This window comes from Zootoca vivipara, chromosome 2 (assembly GCF_965207765.1).
Source record: "Zootoca vivipara chromosome 2, rZooViv2.hap1.1, whole genome shotgun sequence".
NCBI classification, from domain to species: domain Eukaryota; kingdom Metazoa; phylum Chordata; class Lepidosauria; order Squamata; family Lacertidae; genus Zootoca; species Zootoca vivipara.
Window position 1 is genome coordinate 71,743,290 of NC_142584.1, and position 25,296 is coordinate 71,768,585.

At 46.9% G+C, this 25,296-nt stretch overlaps 1 protein-coding gene across 2 annotated transcripts; it reads right to left on the reverse strand.

Moving 5' to 3' along the window:
- Nucleotides 1-418: 418 nt before the first annotated feature.
- GLYCTK (glycerate kinase) lies at nucleotides 419-25,151 on the reverse strand. 2 transcript variants are annotated; one of them, XM_035106104.3, is made up of 5 exons: nucleotides 25,103-25,151; nucleotides 13,684-14,090; nucleotides 12,459-12,610; nucleotides 5,614-5,789; nucleotides 419-2,434 (listed from the first exon to the last, which is right to left on the reverse strand). In XM_035106104.3, exons 2-5 carry the CDS (start codon nucleotides 14,058-14,060, stop codon nucleotides 1,529-1,531), a joined length of 1,611 nt encoding a protein of 536 aa, XP_034961995.3. In that variant the 5' UTR covers nucleotides 14,061-14,090; nucleotides 25,103-25,151; the 3' UTR covers nucleotides 419-1,528. The 2 variants fall into 2 exon arrangements, with proteins under 2 accessions (XP_034961995.3, XP_088518320.1); XM_088662194.1 differs by lacking the exon at nucleotides 25,103-25,151 and adding an exon at nucleotides 24,783-24,990.
- Between the last annotated feature and the right edge of the window lie 145 nt (nucleotides 25,152-25,296).

A 25,296-nucleotide genomic window follows, 5' to 3' on the forward strand; every position in this document is an offset into this window, starting at 1 on the left:
CTCTTGCCAAGGACCCAGAGGCTGGGCTGTAGAAACGTCTGTCAGATCCAGGCTGCGGAAACTTAACACAGAAGGCTAACCTACTGACACCCCCATGCAGGGAATCCTAAAAATATATATATGCTTATTTGGGAAATGCAAAACAAAGCCAAGCATACTACAGAATAAAGGAACACAGGAGAATGTGTCCCACCTCACTACATCGTTTTTGCTTTAGTGATGGTAAATACAACAAATTCAGGGCCAATGTAAGAAGTTACAATATACCAACATCACTAAATTGAAATGCTTTCTTCTTCAGAGTTTCAAAAGGCTTGTGTCTATAGTCACAAGTTGCTAAAGTTGTCATGCAAAATGTGAAGACAAAAAGTCAAAGGTAATCCCTTTTATAGAAAGAAGAACTTCATAACCATATGAGTTAATCAGCAAATATATTTCTTTTATTTCATAATGGGCAGTGCATTAGACAAGGGGCACTGTGAGAGAGGGAGCATGAAAGACAGTTTTCGTGTTAAAAAAGAAGAAGGTGGTACAGTGGAATCTCGAGTTGCAGACATAATCTGTCCCAGAGGCATGTCCGCAACTCGAAGCATTCGCATCCAAAAGTGCAAGGTCTGCGCATGCGCGCGGCACGATTTAGCGCTTCTGTGAGCAGCAAAATCCGGAAGAAACCATTCCGGTACTTCCGGGTTGCCGCGGGACGCAACTTGAAAAGACGTAACCTGAAGCGGACACAACATGAGGTATGACTCTGTCACTTAGTAAGTGGTGTCTGGGTAGGATGTTTAGCCTACAGCAGACTTAAACTGTGGAATCTATAGTACATACTGTACAGGAAACAGAAGACAGATCTGATACAGTGATCCTTTTTCTGCTCCCCTCTTCTTTCAGTCAGTCTTTTTTGGAGTGGGGAGTGTTCCTAATGGAAGTACTATACGGCTGGTGTATTTCCCCCCCCCCCTGTTCTGGGAGTGTGTCAGGGGAATGGGAGGGTAGTTGCAAAGCCCTTTCCAACCCCAGCCCCAGAATGCTCCCTTTTTTGGCCTCTCCATCAGAGCACCAGTGGCAGAAGAGAAACAGCAGCAGACCTTTCCGTGGTGGCTGGGATGGGAGTGTGGAGTATCTGCAGAATCCTATGGCAAGGTCTCACTTCTGCCAGCAACTGTGCTGCAGCGTCCTTCACTAACTAGCTTCTGAATCAAATGCAAGGGATGCTCCACACAGAGTGTATTTATCCAATTAAAGCATTTATCCTCTTTTAAAAAATCAATTAAAAGATACTTTTTAAAAAAAAAAGCCTATCAGGAAAAAAATATGTTAGTGGTCTTAAACCAGGAGGTGCTAATGCAACCTTAATATCCAGGATTATGATTATCTTTTGCCTTGGAAACATCTACCATGTGTCTAATTGCAACCTTTAGAATCTGACACTGACAGTCTGGGCAGCGAGGCTCCCTGTTTCGTGCAGCCTAGACTTGCCCAAAGTTCTTCCTCTGTAGTAAGAAGAATCTGAATGTCTGGTGCATTGCTAACCACCTCTAGCTCTGATTAAAACAGCATGAACGTCCATGACATTTGTGCCTGTCAGGCCCGTCATCAAAAGGTGGCGCCCTCTTTGGAACTCGGTGAAGAATGTGTATGAATCATTATTGCTCAGAAAAGTTTCCACGTTGAAGCCTTCCTGCTCAGCTTCACGCACCAGCTCCTGGCTGCTGAAGGCCCCGGCAGCCTCTGTCGGCCCATCTTGCCCGTCAGTTCCGCCACTCAGGAACACGACTTCGTATTTCTCCAGAAGGCTGCCGGCCTCCGTGGACTTGGCTCTGTGCAGTTCCAAAGCCACTCGCAGAGCCAGCTCTTGGTTCCGTCCCCCCTTCCCACTTCCTCGAAGCTGCACAGTGGTTTCTCCCCCAGCGAGAAGGCAAATGGGTCTTCCTGCTTGGGATGCTTGCAAAGCTTTCAAAGCATCCGTGCAGTTCAAGCCCGGGATCGCCAGCTGTGCTTCCAGGTCGGATAGTGCTGCTTCCACCTTGTCTTTCAAAAGGTCAGTCTGGGCACCTCTCATGGTGCTCAGGCAAATGAGCTGAATCAACAGGCTGTAGAGACGAGCCACTGTGCCGACCTCCCCACACACTGCATCACTCAGAACCAGGGTCAAATAACCCAGCTCCTCTGCCTGGCACCGGGCTTCCTCCAAAGCTAACCTGTTTGAGCCAATGACAACGTTGAAGACGTGGGAATAGTCTTTGGGAGTGTTATGTCCTGTGGCAGAGCCAGACAACACGGTCTGCACAGATTGTGGCAAGGTGTCCAGCATATTGTATTTGGTCAATATGTGAAAACATTCCTGGACGCCGTGGGAACTGGCAACAGTGGGGCCGCTTGCAATGATGTCCAAAGGATCCCCAATGACATCAGAGAGGATGAGGCTCAATACCTAGAAGCAAGGAAGGCAGGAATGGCTCATTAACGTTCCACTGTGCCTGCTCTGAATTTGAGTCTTAACTGCAAGGGGAGGAGGAGGAGGGTGAGATCCTCCATGCATGCTGATCACACGGGGACTGCAAAATCGTGTGATTACTTGCACAGGGTGAAACAGCCCACAGAGGGGGCTTCCCATCCCCTCATAACACTTTGGGAGCAACTGGTTTCAAAGCAGGCACTTTATAGATTCAGCTATAAGTCAAATAGCCTGCAATCCTAACCAAGCGATGCAGAAAGTCAACCCTGCTGAACTCCATAGAATTTATGCTGAGGATTAGGACCACAATGTTTAAATAGATCCATGCGTATTTATAAAAACCGCAGCTAGCAAGCACCATCTTTGAAACAAGGCATTTCTCACTTTAGAGGGAAGGCTTCCGAGATGATGCCTGCTGCAGCACGTGCTCATTCGCTAAATACAAAGTATACTCGAGAGCTGTGCGCAGGTGAAAGTAATAGATTAATTTGGCATTTCCCAACCTGGAAGCCACAACACTTTTTCAGGTGGGTTGCCCTGTCCCCATCCCTCCCAGGAAGCTGGAGGCACTGCCATGAGCTGGCTGCCTTTCTCCACTTACTGCTGCAGCTGCAACAAGGGAGGAGGGTGAGGGGAAGCAAATGGCTGGAGCTACGTTATCATCAAGCATCCTTGCTGGCCAAGGAGCAGCCAGCAGCCTCTTTCTCCTCCTCCTGGCCCAGGTGGAAGGTGGATATTGCCAGCAGCTGCTGCCCCAGTCCAGCAGTCATTATGGAGTGGGACAAGCTTCTTCATTACCATCACCCTTGGCTAACATGCTGCTCCTGCAGGACTGCCTCCCCGCAAAGACTTCACTCTCTAGGGAAGCTGGACCCAAAGGCAATGCCTTTTGAATCCCACTGTTGCTGCTATATGAGGAAGTGTTTAACAGTGTTGGTATCAAGGCATAGGCTGTGCAGGCATCACAGCAGCAGAGGGCGAGGGGAAAAAGGATAGTGACAAGAAGGCAATGAGAAAGAGGAGGAGGAGAAGGCTTCTCAGTATGTAGAAAGACTCTTGATCAGGGTCCATCCTATTAAAACAAATGGCTACAATCATTCACATTCATTTATCCTGCATGTCTTCTGCAAAAATTGGAAGTGAATGACCCAGCCATGTCTTTAAACACTGCACTGAATACATCAACTGTGCCACTGGTGAGCAACTGCGTTTGAAAATGACTCCAAGAGTGGCAATCTCTTTCTCACCACTCAGACAGAATTGATTTCTGCCCTTCGCTTTTCTTTGAGAAACAGCTGACCCTTCCAAGTCCATGATTTAAAAAAAACATATATTAATGTATAAGACTTCTGGAGTTGTTAAATATTCTACCCTCCCTGCCTCTTACCATGCACAAATTGTGTGAAATGTGAATTAAGAACTAGGCATATACCTAACTTGCATAATCCACAACTGCTGTATAAATTGGGATTTTGATTGGATACTTTGGGATTTTTAGCACAAAATTCCATTATCCTGCTAAAGTGGTCTGTTCAATAAAGAGACCCTAATCTATTGCTTCTTTTGCATTCATCCATTTAAAAAAGAAACTTCAGAGCTCTCATGGTTATGCAAAGGCAGTGTAAAAAATATGGAAGAATCCTCTGGTAATGGCCTCAGAGCTTTTTTTAAAAAAAGGTTTCACCAATGTTGGGCTTCTACTAATTTCCAGAGGAGCACATTTTTTTAGGGATTGGGAGACAACATGATATACTCCAATTGTTGCTGGACTACATCTCCCATCACCCCTGACCTTAGGCCATGAGGACTTCAACTGATTGGAAGTTGGGAGTCCAGCAACGTCTGAAAAGCACCACATTAGCTTGTCCTACTTTAGTGGCTTTTAAATACCCTGTTGCCTTTCCATTTCCCCACCATCCTCCTTCCTTTCCAAGCTCAGCCCCACTCCTGCACAAACAAAGGGAAGGGGGGGGGAACAAGAAAAGAAAAGCAGACATATTTTAAAAAGACTTTCTCTCCGATTTGTGTGTGTGATTACATAGTTCATTCTAGGTGTGTAATTTGGGGTTTACTACTTCACTGTCCACACAGTCTTGAGTGCACTCCGGAAGCAGATCTCTCATAGAATCATAGAGTTGGAAGAGACCACAAGGGCCATCCAGTCCAACCCCCTGCCAAGCAGGAAACACCATCAAAGCATTCTTGACATATGCCTGTCAAGCCTCTGCTTAAAGACCTCCAAAGAAGGAGACTCCACCACACTCCTTGGCAGCAAATTCCACTGCCGAACAGCTCTTACTGTCAGGAAGTTCTTCCTAATGTTTAGGTGGAATCTTCTTTCTTGTAGTTTGAATCCATTGCTCCGTGTCCGCTTCTCTGGAGCAGCAGAAAACAACCTTTCTCCCTCCTCTATATGACATCCTTTTATATATTTGAACATGGCTATCATATCACCCCTCAACATTCTCTTCTCCAGGCTAAACATACCCAGCTCCCTAAGCCGTTCCTCATAAGGCATCATTTCCAGGCCTTTGACCATTTTGGTTGCCCTCTTCTGGACACGTTCCAGCTTGTCAGTATCCTTCTTGAACTGTAGTGCCCAGAACTGGACACAGTATCCAGGTGAGGTCTGACCAGAGCAGAATACAGTGGTACTATTACGTCCCTTGATCTAGATGCTATACTCCTATTGATGCAGCCCAGAATTGCATTGGCTTTTTAAGCTGCTGCATCACACTGTTGACTCATGTCAAGTTTGTGGTCTACCAAGACTCCTAGATCCTTTTCACATGTACTGCTCTCAAGCCAGGTGTCACCCATCCTGTATTTGTGCCTTTCATCTCTCTCCCCCCCCATGCTAAGCAGACAGATGTTGGCCATCTTTCAAGGTCAGTAGCCCACCATTCCTCAGATGCTTTTTGACTACCTGCCACCTTCTCTTCAGCTTCACTGAAACTGAGCTGACCAAGTTTATGCTCATTGATGTTAAGGAGGGCAAAACAGCAACATAAACAGCAAACAAACAGCTTGCCCACTCCTTCTGCACTTCAAGTCTATCCATGCCACCCACATCTGACCTAGAGTTAAAAAAAAGATGTTCCTTTCTAAATGTTCACAGAGTTGCTGGGCAAAGTCAGACAGCATCTCATACCCACCTGGGCAGGATAGGCAGCCCGTGCCAACCCCCCACCTTTCAACAAGGAGAGGGCCTTTCGGATGGTGTTCAGCTCGTGAATGGTAGCTCCCTTTGAAGCAAGTAACCTGGTGATGGTTTCCTTCTCTTCCAGGGTGACTGGCGGGATGGGCGCAGGTAAAAGTGCTGACCCTCCTCCTAAAATGCAGGAGAACTTCACAGTCAGTACATTTTTACACAGCGGGGCTCCTTCTCATGACCACACACAAAGCAGTCCTATATCAGAAACAGAGCAATGGGAGACATTTTGCAGGCAGCTTTACCCTTTCCCTTGGACTGGAAGCATATTTTTTTCCCAATTCTTTTTCAGCTGCATGCATAGCTTATTGGAATGACAACTGGGAGTGCTTTTATACCGAGTGGCTGAAGCAGAGATCCGCATAAAGACTCCTGAATGCATTAGTCCTCCTTCTCGAACATACATCACTGTTTCATCAACGACTCAGTACGGTTCTGAACCTGTAAAATCACAGCATAAGTAACTCTAGCAACTAATGGAGAAACTGTAAAAGACTGGACAGGCTCTTTGTCCTTCAGCTGATACCAAAGGAAGGTGTTTAAATATGAACGTCAAGACAATCAGTTTTTTGTAATGTGTAAGAAAGGGCTTGAGAAATGATGGCGGTGGCAATATAGTCTGAAGGACAGAGGGATCGCTATGGTGAGTGGTGATTGACAGGAATCTGCAGAAAGATTGTCCGGGGGGAACAGGAGTGCGTAGTGCGGGAGAAACAGGAAAGAAAAGATGAGAAAGTGAATGAGAAACAAAATTGTTGCTTTCAGGGATAAGGAGGCAGAGGCTGAAAGTGAATGGGAAAAGAAAAAGGAGGGAGATATAGCAGCACTGGTATAACAAAGGTGGTGGGGGTGGAATGAGAGAAGAAGTCAAGGATCAAAAAGAGAAGACAAAAAGGTGATTGTGAAGAGGAGCCTTCCAATGAGACAAACAGGAACCTTCATTCAAAAGTGTGATGGAAAGAAAGCTAACATTTGTAACACCACCAGAAAAAAGATGAGCCTTTTCCACCAATTCTTAGAGGCCTCTTTGGATAGCTTAACCCACTGCTGACCTGGAATCTGTAGAGGACCTTCCAATGCATAGGCCACCATCTCCTGCCACTCAGCCAAAATATGGGCCAAAAATATGTGGCTGGAGGGGGGAGGGAGGGGAGAGACTGAGGAGGACAGCTGGAAGGCAAAAGGATTTGGAGTGTGCTAGGTCCCAAAGATGATGAGGCATGTTTTAGTGATGAATAGAAGTCAGCAAAAGCATTCTAAAACAGCACTTTCATCTTTGATTTGTTTGTGTGGGGGGGGGGAGGAGATGCAAAGCTGTTTTAAAGAAGCTGAACTGACTGTCTTTGAGGGAAGTGGTTTGCTAAACAAGCGGCGAGAACATTTGCACAAACATATTGGTAAAAAGGATGGCGGGAGTTTCCACATCTCTGACCCCCTTTGTAGCCACAAGCAGGGCTCATTTCCTCTGCTGCTACCTTTCCATTTCTGTCTCTGTAAGTCAGGTGGAACTAAACGGTGGCCCTCCAGATGTTGTTGGACTCCAACCCCGAGCAACATCTGGAAGGCCAAAAGTTAGCCACCCATGAGGCAAACCACGGCAGCCAAGCACCACCACCTGCTGATAATTCTTCAGTACCACCAGCTCCATGTGATCAGACGAGGATTGGGGAGGCCAACTCAGCTATGAAGCTCCATGGGGGAACTTGGACTAGTTACTCCCTCACCCTAACCTGTTGCGAGGATAACAGGGAGTGGGGAAGAATGATGCCTGTTCCCCCGAGCTTCTTGGAGGAAAGGTAGGATATAAATGCTATCAAGCAAGCAAGCCACACCAGATACCATTTTGTTTGTGTCCCAGTAGCTGGGAGGGAGACCTGCTCTACATAGGTGTGGTTGCATGTTATTCTTGCCTCGTGCTTCTCTTTCAAGCCAGACCAAACGTAGTCCAGGAAAGACTTGAGAAAAGAAGAAGGATCCCAGACAAGGCTGTCAAACGTAAGGCCTGGGAGCTTTATTAGACTTCTTGTGGTCTTCAGCGTGGCCTGCGGCATCCCTATCACACTCCGCACAAATTATTCATCCAGGACTCTGGGGCTAGGGAGCAACACTCCTGCCAGGGCAAGTGGCTGTTACCGCATGCGCTTTGCATCAGCCTCTTCCACTATTCCCTTTAAACTAGCAGCTCAGATGTCAGGGAGGGTGACGTGTACAGGAGAGGGGACAAGCATGAAGCAGAACGGAGTGCAGAACGGACAGCTTGCTGGCATTTGCATTTGCAGCTGAGAAGCAAGGGTGCGGAATAGGCAGCAGTGGCCCACAGAGAAATTTGCAGAGAAGGAGTCAGGTGACAACAGGGATATTTAGACAGGCAAGGTGGCGGGGGGGGGGGGTCTTGGGAAAGAGTTGCTGGGTGCTGAAGTCTGGTTTAAGGAATTCCAACTGGGGGCAGTGCTTGCAAAGAGATTTTGTTATGCAAGATGGAGTGGGAAGGAAACTGGTGCAAGACAGCAGACAATATTTTTAGAAGTTAACCAGCAGACCTGCTACTCCCTGTGCATTAGAGTAGGGGACTTTTCAGCGGGTGGTTATGGCTCCTGGGAACCTGCCGGAGGGTAGAGAGTTTTGCCCTGTAATCTGTTTGAATTTGCCACCCCTGATTTACAGAAAGAAGCAGTTTGCCAGGGGAGAACGAGCAAAAGTAACACTAACGCAACGCAGAGCAATCTTGGTTGTTTTATTGACCTCGTTCATAGCGAAGAGTGCTTAAAAAACAGCACCAGGCTATGCAAAGTAGAGAAATGAAGTGAACTGCAGATAAAAGCTTGTGGCAAGTGACACAAGGGGATGGGAAAGGGTGGAAAGAAAAACAGCTCCAGCACCAGACGTATTTGCAGCCCGTGTGACGGATGTGCGATCACAACTAACAGGACAACCACAGAGAGATATGATCAAGAGGATTGTGAAAAGAGTAGAGGGCAATCTTGTACCAGAGGCAGCTCAAAAAGCTACCATTAAATGATAAATGCTCTGAGATTTGAGAGACAACATCTGGCAAATATGACAAACCAGAGAAACAACTAAGTAGGCATGACAGTTCTTCAGTCACCAGCAATCCAGTCACGAGTAGCCAGAGAAGGGAGTGTTCTCTTAGATGGGAGTTTTTGAACCAGCTTCCAAAAACACAGAGCTGGCTACAGTAGGCTTTGAGGGTCTAGAACTCTTGCCAATAAAAAGGTAGCCAAAGGGCAAGGAGATTCCCATCATACAACACTTTCATTCAGGTAGATCCATGTTTGGATGGTAGAATCCTCTCTCCCAAGCATGGCAGATTGCTTGTACACTGTGAAATGGAGGGACCCAGCTGCCAGGGACCCACAGTGGATAATGAAGAATTCAGCTCCCTGTTGAGTTGATTAGGGAAACACTGAGGGATGGTCATGGGAACATTTGTACGCACACATGCATGTATTTTCCATGATAAGAATCAGTGGATGTTTCTGCACATGAGCAGTGAGAATACTTTGGAGGCCACATTCTCTCCACTAAGTTCCCTAACAATTGCTCTGGTCTAACCTCCACATATTAAAATATTATCAGGCGTCCAAGCCAGTATTCTTAGTTGGTGCCTCCCAGAACTGGAATTTCTTCCTCCTGCAGGCCTACAAATTTCTGACCTAGTATATTCATACTTTCTTTGTGTTAAGGAAATACTGGAGTCTATGTTTGGGTTGTGTGGATATCTGTGCTTTACTACTTATTATATTGCTGAATTTTTACCTGCCCTAATCTTCAATACAGTGGTACCTCTGGTTACAAATGCTTCTGGTTACGAATGCTTCAGGTTATGAGCTCTGCTAGCCCAGAAGTAGCTGCTCCTGGTTGCAAACTTTGCCCCAGGATGCGAACGGAAATCATGCGCTAGAGGTGCATGTGCAGCGGGAGGCCCCATTAGCAAAATCGCGCCTCAGGATAAGAATGATTTCAGCTTAAGAATGGACCTCCGGAACATTTGTAACCAGAGGTACCACTGTAATAGCATATAGCAGACATCAGTGCTTAAAATAAATAACTTACTGCACTAGTATCAAGTATGTAAAGGTAAAGGTAAAGGGACCCCTGACCATTAGGTCCAGTCATGACCGACTCTGGGGTTGCGCGCTCATCTCGCGCATTATTGGCCGAGGGAGCCGGCGTATAGCTTCCAGGTCATGTGGCCAGCATGACAAAGCCGCTTCTGGCAAACCAGAGCAGCACATGGAAACGCCGTTTACCTTCCCGCTGTAGCGGTTCCTATTTATCTACTTGCATTTTGACGTGCTTTCGAACTGCTAGGTTGGCAGGAGCTGGGACCAAGCAACGGGAGCTCACCCCGTCACAGGGATTCGAACCGCCGACCTTCTGATCAGCAAGCCCTAGGCTCAGTGGTTTAACCACAGCGCCACCTGGGTCTCATCAAGTATGTACAACTATACAAATTTAGCTGAAATGCATTCTGAATGATGCACAGATAAATTGCTTCTTGTTCTATCCTTCTTTTGCCCCTGCTCATCCATTTCTGTACCAGCTTTGCATTATCACAAATTTGGCATCCATAATGGTGGCAGACACAGTAGGCGTAGGTCTACAATCTGAAAAGGTTCATAACTGGAAAGCAGGTATAGCATATAAGGTTTTAAAGGTCAAAACTAGCTCTTTGAATTGCACCCAGGAAAAAACAACAACAACCTGGCAATCAGTGCAGTTGAGCCAGAATCGGTGCAATATGCTCATACCCTCCTAGTTACCAATGTGGCTGCTGCATTCTGCACCAGCTGTAGCTTCTGAACCATCTTCAAAGGCAGCTCTGTGTACAGCGCACTGCAGTAGTTGAACCTGGAGGTTGTCAGAGCATACACAGCATAAGCCAGGCTACTCTCACTCACGTAATGTCACAGCTGGGCTACCAGCCACAGCTAGCAGAAGGTGCTCCACACCACTAAGGCCAATTGTCCCTCCAATTGAATGACAGTGCTGGATCCAAGAATAACTTGGGGTTGCACATCTGTTCCTTTAAGGGAAATGTAACCTCATAAACAACTGGATGCATTCCACTCATTGAGATGGAGGATTTGGAGGAAGTGTCCGCTAACAGACTTATCTGGATTGAGCTTCAGTTTGCTGGCTCTCATCTAGTCCATTACCAAGGCCAACACATCCACTGCCACACCTACCTGGGAGGGTGGGGGGAAAGAAGCAGAGTCGTGTGTCATCAGCATCCAGACAACAGCATGGGGGGGATAAAAGTGAACCATGTAAAACTCACATCGGAGGCTTAATGGGTCCAAGAAACAACCCCTAAGCACCAATTCCTGAAGCTGGCCATCAAAGCAGCTCCCCTGGCTACCAATTCAGAGACACTAAGGAAGCCATAGTTAATGGAATCCAAGGCTGTCAGGAAATCAAGGAGTCGACATGGACCCAATCCCCCTGCCTCCCTCCCAAATGTAGGGGAACTTACAGGCAACCAAGGCGGTTTCGGTGCCAAACCCAAGCCTGAACCTTGTATGAAACTGACCTAGGAAACCAGTGTCATCCAAGATATTACTGAAGTGCCAGCACAACTTCTTAGGCCAGCTTCCATCTACAGGGCAGTAACACAATCCTTGGGTGAATCACAGAATTGCAGAGTTGGAAGGGACCCAGAGGATCATCTACTCCAACCCCCTGCAATGCAGGAATCCTGCCCACAGCCATCCCTGTTTGGGCTCAAACCACCAACCTTCCACTGCACCACACTCAGCATGCAGCAATACAACAATCCATATAATATTGAAAAGATGCAGGCTTCCTGCTCTGATATCACCTAAGCTCCTTGTCAAAAGGCAAGTTTCATGACTGCACACCAAATGGAAATAAATACAGAATATTTCATTTTCTTCTCAACCCATTCAGAGCAGCTTGCAGACAAGTTTCTTTAACCCTGCTCTATGTAGGCTCAGTGCCCCCTGCCAATTCCACAGCACTTTAGAATAGCATTGCTTTTGCGTTTTCTGGTTCAGGGCTGCCATCTCCTGGAGAAAGCCAACCTTGCCACCTCAAAGTGCACGCGAGTGTTGTGAGAAACAAAGGCAAGAGTGGTGCTTTGAGAGAGCCAGGAAACATCAATGCAAGAACAGAGATCTAACGCAGAGATTAATCGCTATGTGAGACCCGCCGATCTCAAACTACTTAACAAGAAAGGTGAGGCAGGAAGACTGAAACAGAGAAAGAAAGAGAACAACTGATGAAGATCACATAGCAAAATCTATTTCAGCAGAGTAATTTGATGCAGAGAACTTAAAACTCAATGTTAGCATTCCACATTACACTTTCGTCCACTCCAGCAGACACCATCAGGATTCCCAAAATGCAGCTTTCCTTGAGATGGAGAAAGGAACAGAGGACAGATGGGTCAACAGGGACACTGTTTCCAAAGCAAGTAGATAGAGGAGAGGAATATGTGATTATCCTGCTGCTAGAAGAGCACATTCGAACACACAAGCTACGAAGCTGCCAGCAGTGTGGGAGTCACACTGGGGAACAACTCTGAGCCACTTTACGCTCCAGTTCTGCTTTCTTTGCACAGACAAATTGACCTAGTTTGTTAGGTAAGCTTGTGCAGTGGCTTCTTCCCTTCACAAGTGGGAGGGGAAAATATATATAAATCAGATCAGAAAAGGGGGAAAGAACGGTAAGGAAGCTAATGGAGGAAGGGAGGAGAGGCTCTCTCCGTAAAACCCGAGTCCCTGTCTTGGGATCCCAAGGCATTACCTGAGATCAGCACCAGGAGAAGGTCCCCAGCTGCCAGGCCCTCAGCCAAATCCCGGATAGCGTTGGCTGCCTTCAGAGCTGCTCTGTCAGGAAGGTTGTGCTTAGCTCCTTCCATAACTTGGATGCGGCTCTGGGGCTTCAGCAACATTGCCCTGTAGGGGTTAACAAAAGATGAACAGGTTCTCTTCTGGCACATGCTCGGCCTACATGCAAATGAAGAGCTAGGGGGCAGTTCCTTCTGAACTGCTCTGTGAGATGCAATCATTTTAATAGATCCATTGCCCAGTAGCCTGACAGTTGCTCAGCTCTGAGACCTGACAGTGTCATACCCTCAAGAGCTAGGAGGTCCCAATGAATGAAATTACAGCCTGGCTCCAGCTAAACAACCAAACAGGGTGATCAAAAGCAGGACAAACATCATCACTGCCAGACCTAAGGTGTGCATGCACATGCGACAAAAAGGCAACAGAGGGCAGTATCCACCTAAACAGGTCTGCCAGTGCAAGCACTTTTAAACGCTCAATCGAAATCCCTCTCCCTCTCCTTGAGCACCCCCTAAATATGTTCTGGGGGTTCTCCACATCTCTAGATTTAGGGAGCACATAGGGAAAGGGGAGGGACTTCTGTTGTGCAGCCCAAAGTGCTTGCATTAATGGGGTTGTGAAGCTGGAGAGGCATAACAATCCATTCTGCAGGGGCAAAAGGATTCCACAGCATTTCAGCTAAATGTTGCTGCTGTCTTGGATCTATCACAGATCACCAAGTTTCCCTAGTACTCTAGGAAGCCCTAAGTAGCAAAACTAACACATAAAAAACCACCCTTTAACAGCAAAACTAGGTAGGAGTTTAAAGTGGGCAGTCCACAGTAAGAAAAAAGTCTGGAAAATTTCTCTCTAAAGGATCTATACCGGGCAACCAAAATGGTAGCACAGACTATTGTTTCTAACAGGGACATTCCTCTACTGTCTACTGTTTAAAAAGCCTCTGGGACTGGGATTAGATGGCAGATACTTCTGACAGAAAAATGAAGACCAGATTGTTCAGTACACAACCAAGAGTGAGGAAGAAGTTATGTAAAGTCAGTAAGGGGGGACTTTGAGGCTGCTCCCCCAGGCCTGGTTGTGTATTTAATCACCCTCCAACAGGGCCCTGCTTCCTCACACCCTGCTCTAGGATTATTATTTTAACAAAACGTGGACTAGAAATGCCCTTAACAAACCAGTACCTCCTTCCTGTGTGCTGCAGAGTTTCTTGGATGCCTTGAGGAACACTAATCACTCCCCGCACGAGGTAGTCTCCAAGGATGTCCTCTGCCGCAGCTGCCATGCCCAGAACAGCCTTCCCAAAGCTGACCAGATACAAGTTCCTCCTCACTTCAAAAGGCCGACCGTGCAACACAAGCCTTGGGCATTCGCCTGGCTCCAAGACCAGGGCCCTTTTTAGCATAGGCCCCGGCAGGACTCTGGCAACAGCGCTGCGGAATAAATGAAGCCCATGCTCCTGGAGGGCCATGTTGGGGGGAGCTGCCTCACGGGTGGAGCAAGCAGTGGAGCGCCAGCAAGCTCTGCCAACAACAGGCCAACCCTTAAAGAGAGAGGCCATGGCCCAAGTTGTTAACCAGCCGCAGTTCACCTGCAACAAGGGACAAGGGAAAATTAATATTTCGAGCCACACTATGAAATCAGGGGGCGAGAAAGTGACAGAGGAAAGGTGGTGGGTTTCTCTCCACTCCTAACTTAAGAAGCTCTGCATGTACTCTTGCCTCAGCCTCTACAACTGAAGTGCCTACTCACTACCCCCTGGGAAAGTCCAGAGGTCTTCTCGTCTACCCAATTTGATGGATCAAGTGAGGAAGTTAATAATTTACGGAGCAGGGCTTGCTTGAAAGGCATTTGCCTTCCATTAGGTAACTAGACAAACTAGATGAGGCAAGTTAAGTAAAGTGGTATATTTAGAAAAGAACAGTATACCAAACTGCCTTCTCCCACACCAAAAGCAAAGTGGGGTAGACAGGAAGGCTACAAAGCCAGAGCTCTGTGATGTTAGGGTTGCAAAATAAGAAGCTGCAGTGACTATCTAAGGAATGGAAAGGATCGAGCTAGCCGTGGAGCTCAGTCATTGGAGAATGAGGGGGAAAACAAGGAGCTTCAATGTCCCCACCCAGTTTTGCTCTGTAACCACAGCTACTCTACAGTAACATAATGCTGGGGCAGGAGGTAACTCAGCAGGCCAAGAGTCACACATGGTGATAGAACAATGGAGTCTTCCTACATTGAAGCAGGGGTGAGGAAACTCCGAATATTAATGGACTACAACTCCCACTGTTCTTGAGCATTGGCCATGCCAGCCGAGGCTGATGGGACTGGGAGCACATGGGCAGACTTTGGTCTTTCAAATATCAGTGGGGCCCTGGGCTAGGCCAAAATTTGGTGTCCCTCTATCTCTGCCTCTCGTTCTACTCATCATAGTTGCAACGCCCCGAAGCGCCCCCAAGGCTCAGCGCCCAGTGTGGTGGAACCGGTTGCACTGCCCTAAATCCGCTTCCGGAGGGTGGCAGGCTGCTTGCCCCTACACTAAAAGGTGCCTTTCAGAAGCAGATGAACCATCTCCCCTTCCCTGAGTTGTAGTTTCCTTGTCAGGAGGGAACAATAGTTTTGTGTTGCTTTTGTAGTATCCATCTGTAAATGAAGAGGTTGAACAGGTGGCAAAAAGACAGGCCCTGCTAGCTGCTAAGCAACAGAAGCCTCCAAAGGCAAGAAAAGCACTCCAGATTTCCCTCATCCAACGATGTCTGGCAATAAATTCCAAAAACTAGATTCCGCCCCAACCCCAAAAAGAAATTCATAAGTGCATCTGATTTTTAGAAATAGCAGCCTCCAACCAACACTTCGGGTACCTTGTGTACAGGGCAAAAGCACTGAGATATCATCCATAGACTGATGACACCCAATTCTATCATCAGGCAATCTAGAAGCATCAGTGACAGTTCTTAAAACCAATGTCTGGAGGTCAGGGTTGAATGGATGGGGACTAAATTGAGACAAGGCAATTATTATTTTGGTGTGGGATTCTTTGTGCTCTGAGGAGACAAAAATGCTTCAGATAGGAAGGGGAGGGTTACTGTTTACTGACTGGGCTTGCGTGTGGCCGTGCTTCCTGACCTGGTATACCTCCTGGAATCTCAGGTTGCCGGTTTGGCAACAAGAGATTACATCTGATATGTCAACTGAGCCCTCTCCTAGATACAGAGGATCTTGTCTATGTCATGTGTCCCTTTGTAACCTCCAGGACGGACAATTACAATGTGCTTCACGTGCACTGCCCTTGAAGACTGTTTAGAACAGGCATACCCAAACTTGGCCCTCCAGCTGTTTTGGGACTACAACTCCCACCATCCCAGTGGTCAAGGATGATGGGAATTGTAGTCCCCAAACAGCTGGAGGGCCGAGTTTGGGAGTGCCTGGTTTAGAAATTCAATTTCTTGCACGAGTTGGGAGGTGTGTGTTCAACCGGCGCTGCCGAGTGCACCGACTGTGTATTCCCAAGGTATAGGAAACTGCCACACAAGGTCATACAACAAGGCTTTATAGGTTTAGAGCTATAAAGCCCTGTAAGGTTCAGTTTCTCAGCTCCCACCAGCTGCTTGGAAATGAAATGCATGATCTTTGAAGTCCGCCTGAAAGCAATTTGAACACAAACTGTTTTGCCAATGGGACTTCAAAGGCAATGTGTCTTAGCATCCACCAGCTGATAGGCAGCGAGACCTCCCTCTGAAGTCCATTTCCAAAGGGACCTCAAAGGCAAGCCCCTTTTCAAGCTGTTGCCTGTTGTCACGTGACTGAGAGGTGGGTGTTGTTCCACAGTGGATGGGGGAAGGAAGGATCCCGCCGATCCCCACCTCTGCTTTAGACCTTTTATATATTTTAGACTCAAGGCTAGCAAATGTGATAGCCTCCAGATATACATAGCTGGACTCAGTCAATTTCCACCAGCGCAGAGGGATGATGTGTATTCATTCCAGCAGCTTCCTGAAGGCACTGCTTTGGGTGACACAGAGCAAGTGACACAGAAAACCAGGGAGCTTTATCAATCTGCTGGGGGAGGAAAGGGGTGGGAGCATCTCTTCCAGAACAAGCAGAAGACAAGATGCAAACCTCTCAAGGTGCTGAAGGAGTCAGCCTGCTTCATTTCCAAAAAGCAACCCACCCACCCCTTTACTAAGTAATGTTACGAGAGAGGCACGTGCCTATATTCAACCATTTTTTTACTCAGAGCAGCTCATTGAAATCAAGAGACCTAAATGAGCAATGGCCATTAATTGCAATGGGGCTATTCCAAGTAAAAGTTAGCTGGGGGGGAAACTGGACTCTGCCCCGAGGAGTTTTTTGCAAACCAACTTGCAACAATAGGGAAGACCACAGAAGAACGAAAGGAAAAGGACGAGACAAAAGTGACAAGGGACAAATGTCATGGAAGTCCCAGTGCATCAGCTTAGCCTTCTGATAATTTCACTCCAAGCTCTGGATGTGTGTGCTGTATTAGCTGTTTAAATCTATTGTTATCGGAGTGTACATTTGTGGTATTTAGTCAGCTGCTTTGGTCTGCAAAAGAAAAACCAGGCCATAAATAGGGAAACACCCTCATCTGCTAGCAGACGGAAAAACGAGCACAGCTCACAGCCCCACTGACGTTTTCCCGCGGGGAAGTGAATGGCACTTGCTTCTGCTACAGCTATTCCCTCATGAGCATGTAAACGAGCTATGGCAAAACTGAATTTAAGTTGCCTTGGAGAAAAGTTTGACTTTTTGGCAACAGCTCCAGCCAGGCCAGGCTACAAACAAAGTTTCCTTGTTTTCCTGTTCCTTCGTTTCCAACTTTGAAGCCTCTATTTGGAACGTAGTCCAGAAGCCCTCATTAATCTTGGCGGAGATCTGCTGAGAATTGCTTCTTCCATGACAGGATTGCTTGGGGATTGTGAAGGGCTTAGATTAATCTCCTTTAAATGAAAACTTCATAAGCTGCCATTAATGAATAATGGTCCTAATCTGCATATTAATTTGAATAAATCATTTTGATATGTTCTTCTGAATGTTGCTTCTGACTATGGCTTGAGCTCCACTAAACAAGACTGGAGACTGGAGTTCCTAGTTCCTTATTAAATCCACTGGAGGAGGTGTAAAGAGGTGTTCAAGATAATTACAAATCGACGTACAAGCATATATTAACCGAAATGATTCACAGTACCTGCAATTATATCTATATAATATTCATTAAATCACCAGAAAGAAACACAACATTCAATAATGAACACAGATTAGTCAAACAGTATCTCCAAAATCAGTTTCTGGGCCACCAGTGCTGCTTGGAGAATTGTGTTTATCATGAGATGTCCTAGAAGAACTTCTCTCAACCTAGTACCCTCCAGATGTTTTGGACAAGAATTCCCATCATCCCCACCCAGCGTGCCCAATGGCCAAGGATGATGCTGGAAGGCAGCAGGCTGGGAAAGGCTGCCCCAGAATTGCGTTTGGCCCTCGGTGCATTTGCCATTTTGGTGCAAAATGCATTTAGGCATGCTAAGTTCTGAGCACCAACTGACAAGTCACATACAAATAAGGAACCTGTCCTATGACTCATGGGCAATAACCTTAAATCAGGGTAGGCAAAGCGGTAGCCCTCCAGGTGGTTGTTGGCGCTCCCAACTATGATCATCCCCAGACAGCATGGCCAACCATTAGGCCATGCTAATGTAGGATTACCAGATGTCCGTTTCCCGGATTTGTGAATAAGTCCCCGGACAAATTCCATCCCCGGTATGTCCCCGGATTTCATCTAATGTCCCTGGGAAATGCAGCAGTGGCAGTCTCAGCAGCCCAGAGCAGTTGGTTCTGGCTGGCTTCAGGAGCTGCCCAGAAGTCCCCATATGATGGTGGTGCAGGGGCTCTAAGATACAGCTTCTGGGCTGCCTCCACCTTCCCTGACCCCAGCAACTAAGCTGCCTATTGGAGCAGCCTCCCAACTCCTACTTGTTAGGCAACGGGAAGCCTCCCTTCCCAGCTGAGGGATCCCTGCCCCCTCCTGCGTGTATGCAAGTAGGAATGGGATTGGGGCTGCTCCGATGGGAAGGGAGGCATCGCGCCACCTGAGAGATCCCTGCCCCCTCCTGCTTGCACACAAGTAGGAATGGGATTGGGGCTGCTCCAATGGCAAGGGAGGCATCGCGCTGCCCGAGCCCCGCTGCTACCGCCTCTCTCGGCCCTCCTTCTCCGCCTTCCATGGCTGACCCACCGCACACCGCTTCCCCACCACCAAAGAACCAACAACTCAGGGGCTGCCCAGGCTCATGGAGAAAGGCGATAGAAGCCTCGGAGAAAGGGGAAACGTGGCGGTTGAGGTCAAGGCGGCGGCCGCCCCTCTTCCACCGCCATTGCTGCAGCATCAACGTCCTGAACGTGTAGTATTTATTTATTTATTTATTTATTTATTTAAAGTGGCCCTAGATTCATTGAAAAAAAATCTGGTAATCTTATGCTAATGTAGTTCACCAACATCTGGAGAATCAGAGGTTCCCCACCCTGCACTACATGTTAGTACGATAGTTTGGGGCCCATTCGGAGACTGCTTTAGACTCCTAAATGGTGATCTTTATACAATTGGCTATTTGTACCTTTTCAAGGCAAAGCTGAGGATGAATTGACAGGGTATCTGATCAGACAACATCTCTCTCAGAGACTCTTGCCCTCAGCACACGATCTGGCTTCCCTGAGTTTAGGTGAGGTGAAGGCTCAGCCATGCTTTTTATGTATTGGTTGCCACTTGAAGCTGTGGTAATGTCATAGTACACATATTTATCACATTATCTTTCTTCAGGTGTAGGTTTACAACCATGTACATACCACAATGTAAGATGTTACAATGGACCCTAAATATAAACCTCTGAAAAATTACAGGCCCCTGAAAGCTGCCACCTGGTGATGAAAAGCAAGGAAGCCTGCAGAATTAATGGGAGGTAATATAATCAGCATAGCTGGGCGGACTTAATTACAGGTTCACTCGCAGGGCATCGGGACCGGCAGCGGATGTAACCGATATGCAACCTTCCTTACCAAAGCTGCAACCTGAGATTCCAGGAGCTGCTGACATTGCTCCAAGGCTGTCACTCTCCCAAGCCCAAGGTGAGTGATCCGTTCTTTTCTGCAAGCCACTTCTCAGCTATCCCAGTCCCGACGACCCCAAAGCCCATTTTTTACCCCTTTACACTCCTACCCAACTTTCCTGCCTGCACAGAATTCAGATCTTGGCCTGCTCCTTCACCCGAGATCCTTCACCTCTTCTGACTCAAATATCTGGGCTCATGTCCCTTTTCCAAAAAAGTTACCTCCCCCAAGCATATAAACGCAGAGCTCGAGGAAACTGAAAAAGTGTTCGGTAAACTTCTCACACCCAGAAATATCTTATTTCTGTTTTGTTTTTTCTTTTATTGAAAGATTTTCATGGATGTCGTTTCTGCTATTATGAGGGAAACACAGGAAATGCCATGACAGCACTGCGTACCGTGACAATGTTCCTGAGGTTATGGGGAATGAAAAGTGGCAAGTTAGAAATTGGGGTGACAAAGACAATATTCTGGGTCATGATTTCCCACGTGGCTGTATGAAGTTAGAGCCAGTGTTAGATATGAACTGAGATATAAACCTAGGTTATGGGTGCAACAATGGAATGTCTATGTGTACTTTTTTATAAGAAGAATACAAAGCTGAAAATGAATGAACTGCAGCTAATATACTATGTTCATTTTACACACTGTCTAGTCCTTCTCATGCCCACCCCCTAATATTCTTAAGAGGGTCTCTTCTCCAGTCTTCAGAGAGTAGCTGGAAGTGGGAAGGCAGAAAAAGGTCCTCCTTTCCTTCCACTTCTTCCTTCTTAATCTGAAATCGTAAGCCCAGAGCTCAGAAACTGCTCATGCTAATGAAATTCCCTGTCGCAAAATGCACCTACAACAATGGGAGCTTTGAACACTGGTTAGAGCCACCTGGTTCCTACAGAACCAGAATATGGAAGCAGAGTTACTAAAGAGAAAACTCCTAAGTGAAAGGGATGAAACAGCTCTCTTGTTGACATATGTCCCACCTGAACTAAAATCTCACTCACCAAGGAACTAAACTAAAGCCATCATTCTGGTATGGATGCTTTTACTTCCCTTATACATACATCTTGTTGAACTCTCTCTTCCTAGAGAAAAGAGCTGATCAAATCTGTGGCCACCTTATTGTGCTTTCAGAGGATTTACCTTGAGTTCCATTTGTGCAGCAGAACAAAATATAAGACTTCTCATTAAGATTATTTAGGTTCCAACCTGCATCTATGCAGCAGGGAATAAGTCCTGGTTAACTCAAGGGAACTTACTTTTGAGTAGATGTATAGAGGATTGCTCTGTCAAAGTACAATCTGAGAGAAAGGCTCTTCCAACATTCCATTATGAAAAGATTAAACTTGCACAAGGCAAACTGTGCTTTTCACATGCGCCTCAACATGCTATGAAGCCTGCTTCTACAAAATCAACCGAGTTATCCCGAGTCACCTTGATTAACAGAAATATACATTTGCTAAAGTGCCCCTAGGCTTAACTTTTGGTTTTGTTTTGACAGATTAATGGAAATCACCTTCAGGAATTTGTCACCATTTTTACTTAAGTTAACCAGGAGGAAGATTAAAAACAAAGCACCTGACATATTGTAAACAGAAAATATCCCTCAAGATATTTTATGGGATAATATGGGAGTAGCCCCAAATTTACACTGTTGTGTCAGTCATATCTAAGGGGTAAGAAAAAAGTGAGTTTCAATTGCTCAGGCAGTACATAGGTGTCAATTTTTCATATACTGTATGGGTGAGGAGAGCTCAACCCTGCCAGCCACCCCCATCTCACCATACTCTTGTTTCAAACACGGAGAAGCTTTCTGTATTCTGAGCGAGGCTGGGATAAAAGTGCCTGCAGAGATGGAACACACAGAGTCACACAACAAGGACAGGGAAGAGAAGAACTTATCAGATGGAACTGTCACTGTTTTCAATTCACTTTATTTTACTTGCCAAAAAAGAAAGAATTTCCTCATTCACTTTCTTAAATGTGACTATTAGGGTCTTCGGAAAGCATTTTGATTAAGAAAATTATTCTCTCATTGACACAGTATCGTCTATTCATTTAATTATACAAGGGAACTTTTTCTTTTCTTGCCAATCATCCCTACACAAGCCTTGGTGTGACTAACATAGACTGAATCACTTCTGTCCAAAGAAGAATATGTTACCCAAAATATCTCCAAGCAGGATGGTGCTATCCAAGCAGGATACGCATGCTAGCTAGCAACTAACAATCCCACCTGACAGCAGCCAATCAGCCTAAGAAAGCAGCCATGATCTAAACAGGACCAAATGATCACAGCTCACAGAGAAGGGTGCAGTAAAGTGTTGTAATTTATCCGCATATATTAACAGAACCGTGGTCCTTTTCAGTGAGTCAATGGGTGCAATACAATGCAGTACTAAGTTGGGCATGTGCAGAATGAGGTCCGCTCACGCAATGGGACTTTCAACCCCTAAACCTTTTCTGGGGGTTCCCCCAACTCTCCGGAGCAGATTTATGGGGTGCAGGGAGAGGGGGTGAGTTCTAATACGTGAGCAGACCAAACTCCTTGCATGCAACAACTTAGTTGAATCCCACCCAATCTCTCCAAGCAGGACAATCCAGAATCCCAGGGTTTGTCTTATCTTTTTTTTTTTTTTTTTTACTTTGGCAAACCCAGGGTTCCTCCAAGCATGCTTCTTGTTTCTTAGTGTCCCACATTTTGGTGCCATTTCCAGTGGCACTCAACACACTGAGTTCTTTATTAGTGGGAGCAGTGATGCATACGCTCAAGACAAAAATACACTATCATTTTTTATTATTATATAAATTACTCTACCACCCTTCATCCAAGGATCACAGGGCGGTTTGCAATATAAAAACACAAAAACACATACCATAATAACAAACAAACAAAAGCAACCCCCTTCACCCAGTTTAAAAGGCCGTAGAACGTTTAATTAGCCAAAGGCCTGGGAGAAGAGAAATGTTTTTGCCTGGCACCTTAAAATATGCAATGAAGGCACCACAAGTGGGGAGCAACAGCAGAAGAGGCTCATTCTTGTCTTGCCACCTTCCAAACGTCTCGTGGAAGGGCACACACAAAGACACTAATGCAACCATTCACATGAGCAGAGGGCACATACTTGGAAATGCATCTTTATTTCAAAAACAACATATGAAGTAGCCTTGAAAATTTGCAGAAATGTACAAAGACTTGGAAGTCAATCTAGTTCAGTGCTCTGCACAAAGGCAAAATCTCTCACGTTCAAAGTCGCAACTGATCAGCCAGTGTCATCCTATGAAAGCACACCCTAAGAAACTGACTATTTGTTGGAAGCCGCCCAGAGTAGTGGGGGAAACCCAGCCAGATGGGCGGGGTATAAATAAATAAATAAATAATAATAACCGACATGAACAATCGTACCATCGGTAGCCGCAAGACTCAGTCTCCGTTATGACTCCACTTGAGCTCACCATCCCTCACACAGCACTACTCCTTTCGTATTCAATCTCCTGGATTGCAGCTTGCTTTCTCTCAGAGGGACATGCTGGGCAGGGAACATCATCCATTAAATGTGTCCAACCTCTCAAGTGTGGGATTTAAAGCAGGAGGGATGTTAGCAGAAACAAAGTAAGCTGCTTACAGGAAGTCAGACCAGGGCTACATCTAGCTCAGCATTGCATGATTTGCCAGAAACAGGGAATGCTCAGGCCCAGGGGCCAAATGCCAGCCTTTCTGATCTAGCCCTTGAGACACTCTCCAGGCAACACACACTCCCAAGCCACACCCCTCACCACCCCTCATTTTATATAGAGAAATAGCCAAGAATTCTTAGAAATCGATTACCTTTTATTTTTGAGGAAAGGCCATAGCTCAGTGACTGCCACTCGCAGCACTCTAGCAAAATGTGCCACTTGGTCCAAAACAGGTTGGTGACCCATGGCTTAAACTACCGGTAAATGGCACTAGCTCTTTAGGCTTTCCAACAGAAGACCTTCACCATTCTACAGGGACTGGGAAACGGCATAAACTTTGCCACTGAGAACCCTTTCTAATTATAATCTGAGCAGCCTCCCAAAACAGGCCTTCTGTGTGATTCTGCTGGAGGCGCACTGGCATCAGGATATGACTTCATAACTAGATGTGAGCCTCCAAATGCACACCAAAAACGAACAATGATTTTGGAGACGTCTGATCTAGAGTTGTGAAGGGGGAGGAGAGCCCATAAAGTTTCACGGCGGAACCGCCTCTCCTCCACATGCCAGTGAGGTGTAGTGTAAAAGCGGTAGACTCGTAATCTGGTTAACCAGATTGTCTCCGCTCCTCCACATGCAGCTGCTGGGTGACCTTGGGCTAGTCACACTTCTTTGAAGTCTCTCAGCTCCACTCACCTCACAGTGTGTTTGTTGTGGGGGAGGAAGAGAAAGGAGAATATTAGCCGCTTTGAGACTCCTTCGGGTAGTGATAAAGCGGGATATCAAATCCAAACTCTTCTCCTCCCATTTCCCGGGTTTTCACATTTCTAGTTTGATCCTAGACAGGTCACCCTTAATACTGCCTAGAGTGCCACACGCAGCGTAGCACGCCTGGAGTTATACTCTTTTTCAAAACGTCTCCCTCCCTGCCTGGCGGCTGTGTGTGGAGAATCTTCTACCACCAGATTCCAGCTCTTGATTACTTGCAAGGCAACTACTTGCAAGGCCCAGATTAAAGTGTGCACGGTGGTGGTGGGCACTGCCAGAACCTGATTCTTCTACCGACACTGCAACTCATGGGGCAGCCCCCCTTCCTCGCTTATTTTTAATTTTCTAATTTATATGCTGTTTAGTACCATAGCTTCTCAGCGGTGTACAATGAGGATGCAGCTAGGGTTGCCAGACTCAATAGAGGACAGGACTTCTGTGCCTTTAATTGCCCTGCTCTTTTGAGTCTGGAAACCTTAAAGAGAAACCAGCCGATCCTTTGTTTAATTTCCAAGCAAAGGGTCTGCTGCTTTCTCTTTAAGGTTTCCAGACTCAAAAGAGAGCAGCGCAATTAAAGGCACAGAAGTCCTGTCCTCTATTGAGTCTGGCAACCATAGATGCAGCAAGAATGCATGACGAAAACCTGCTAAAATTTACAGCGCGAGCTCGTCCTCGTCTCCCGCCGTTTCCCGGGTTAAGAAGGCGAGACTCGCGAGACTTGGCTATACCTGAAGGCATCCTGAACCTCCAAACCGCAAGGTGAGCGGAGGCGGGGCTCTACACTCAACAGCGATTGGCTGGCTGCCCACAGAGGAAAACGTTCCCGCTCGACCGTTCTATCACGCCCCCTCGCAAAAGGAGGGAAGAGAGCGGAACTGAGCGATTGGAAAAAGGCCGCGCGCGAGCGAGCCCGCCTCATCACATCTAACGCTGCTGGAATGCCGGCTCCCACAATGCACCGCTTCCGCTCCCCCCCCTCAAGCCGCCTCTCAGAGCGACTCGCTTGTATCCCATGAGCCATTGCTCTCCCCCTTTGCCGCCGGCCCACCTGCGCCTTTAAGGGTCGCCGCCTTCCGCCTCGCTTCCCTCCGCTGCCCCACAATTCCGTGCGGCGCACCACCCTCCCCTCCTCCCTCCCGCTCTCCTCACACGGCCCCCTGGAGCCGCAAAATGGCGGACACAATGAGTAGCCTCCGCCGCTGCTGCAACTGCCGCCGCCGCCGCCGCCGCCTTCTCCTCCTG

Coding starts and splice junctions, on each gene's coding strand:
- GLYCTK (XM_035106104.3), bottom strand. CDS start 14,060: ATGGCCTCTCTCTTTAAGGGTTGGCCTGTTGTTGGCAGAGCTTGCTGG. Junction 5,790..12,458: donor TCTCCTGGTGCTGATCTCAG/GTAATGCCTTGG, acceptor CCTGCATTTTAG/GAGGAGGGTCAGCACTTTTA. Junction 2,435..5,613: donor GGGCTGCCTATCCTGCCCAG/GTGGGTATGAGA, acceptor CCTTGCTTCTAG/GTATTGAGCCTCATCCTCTC.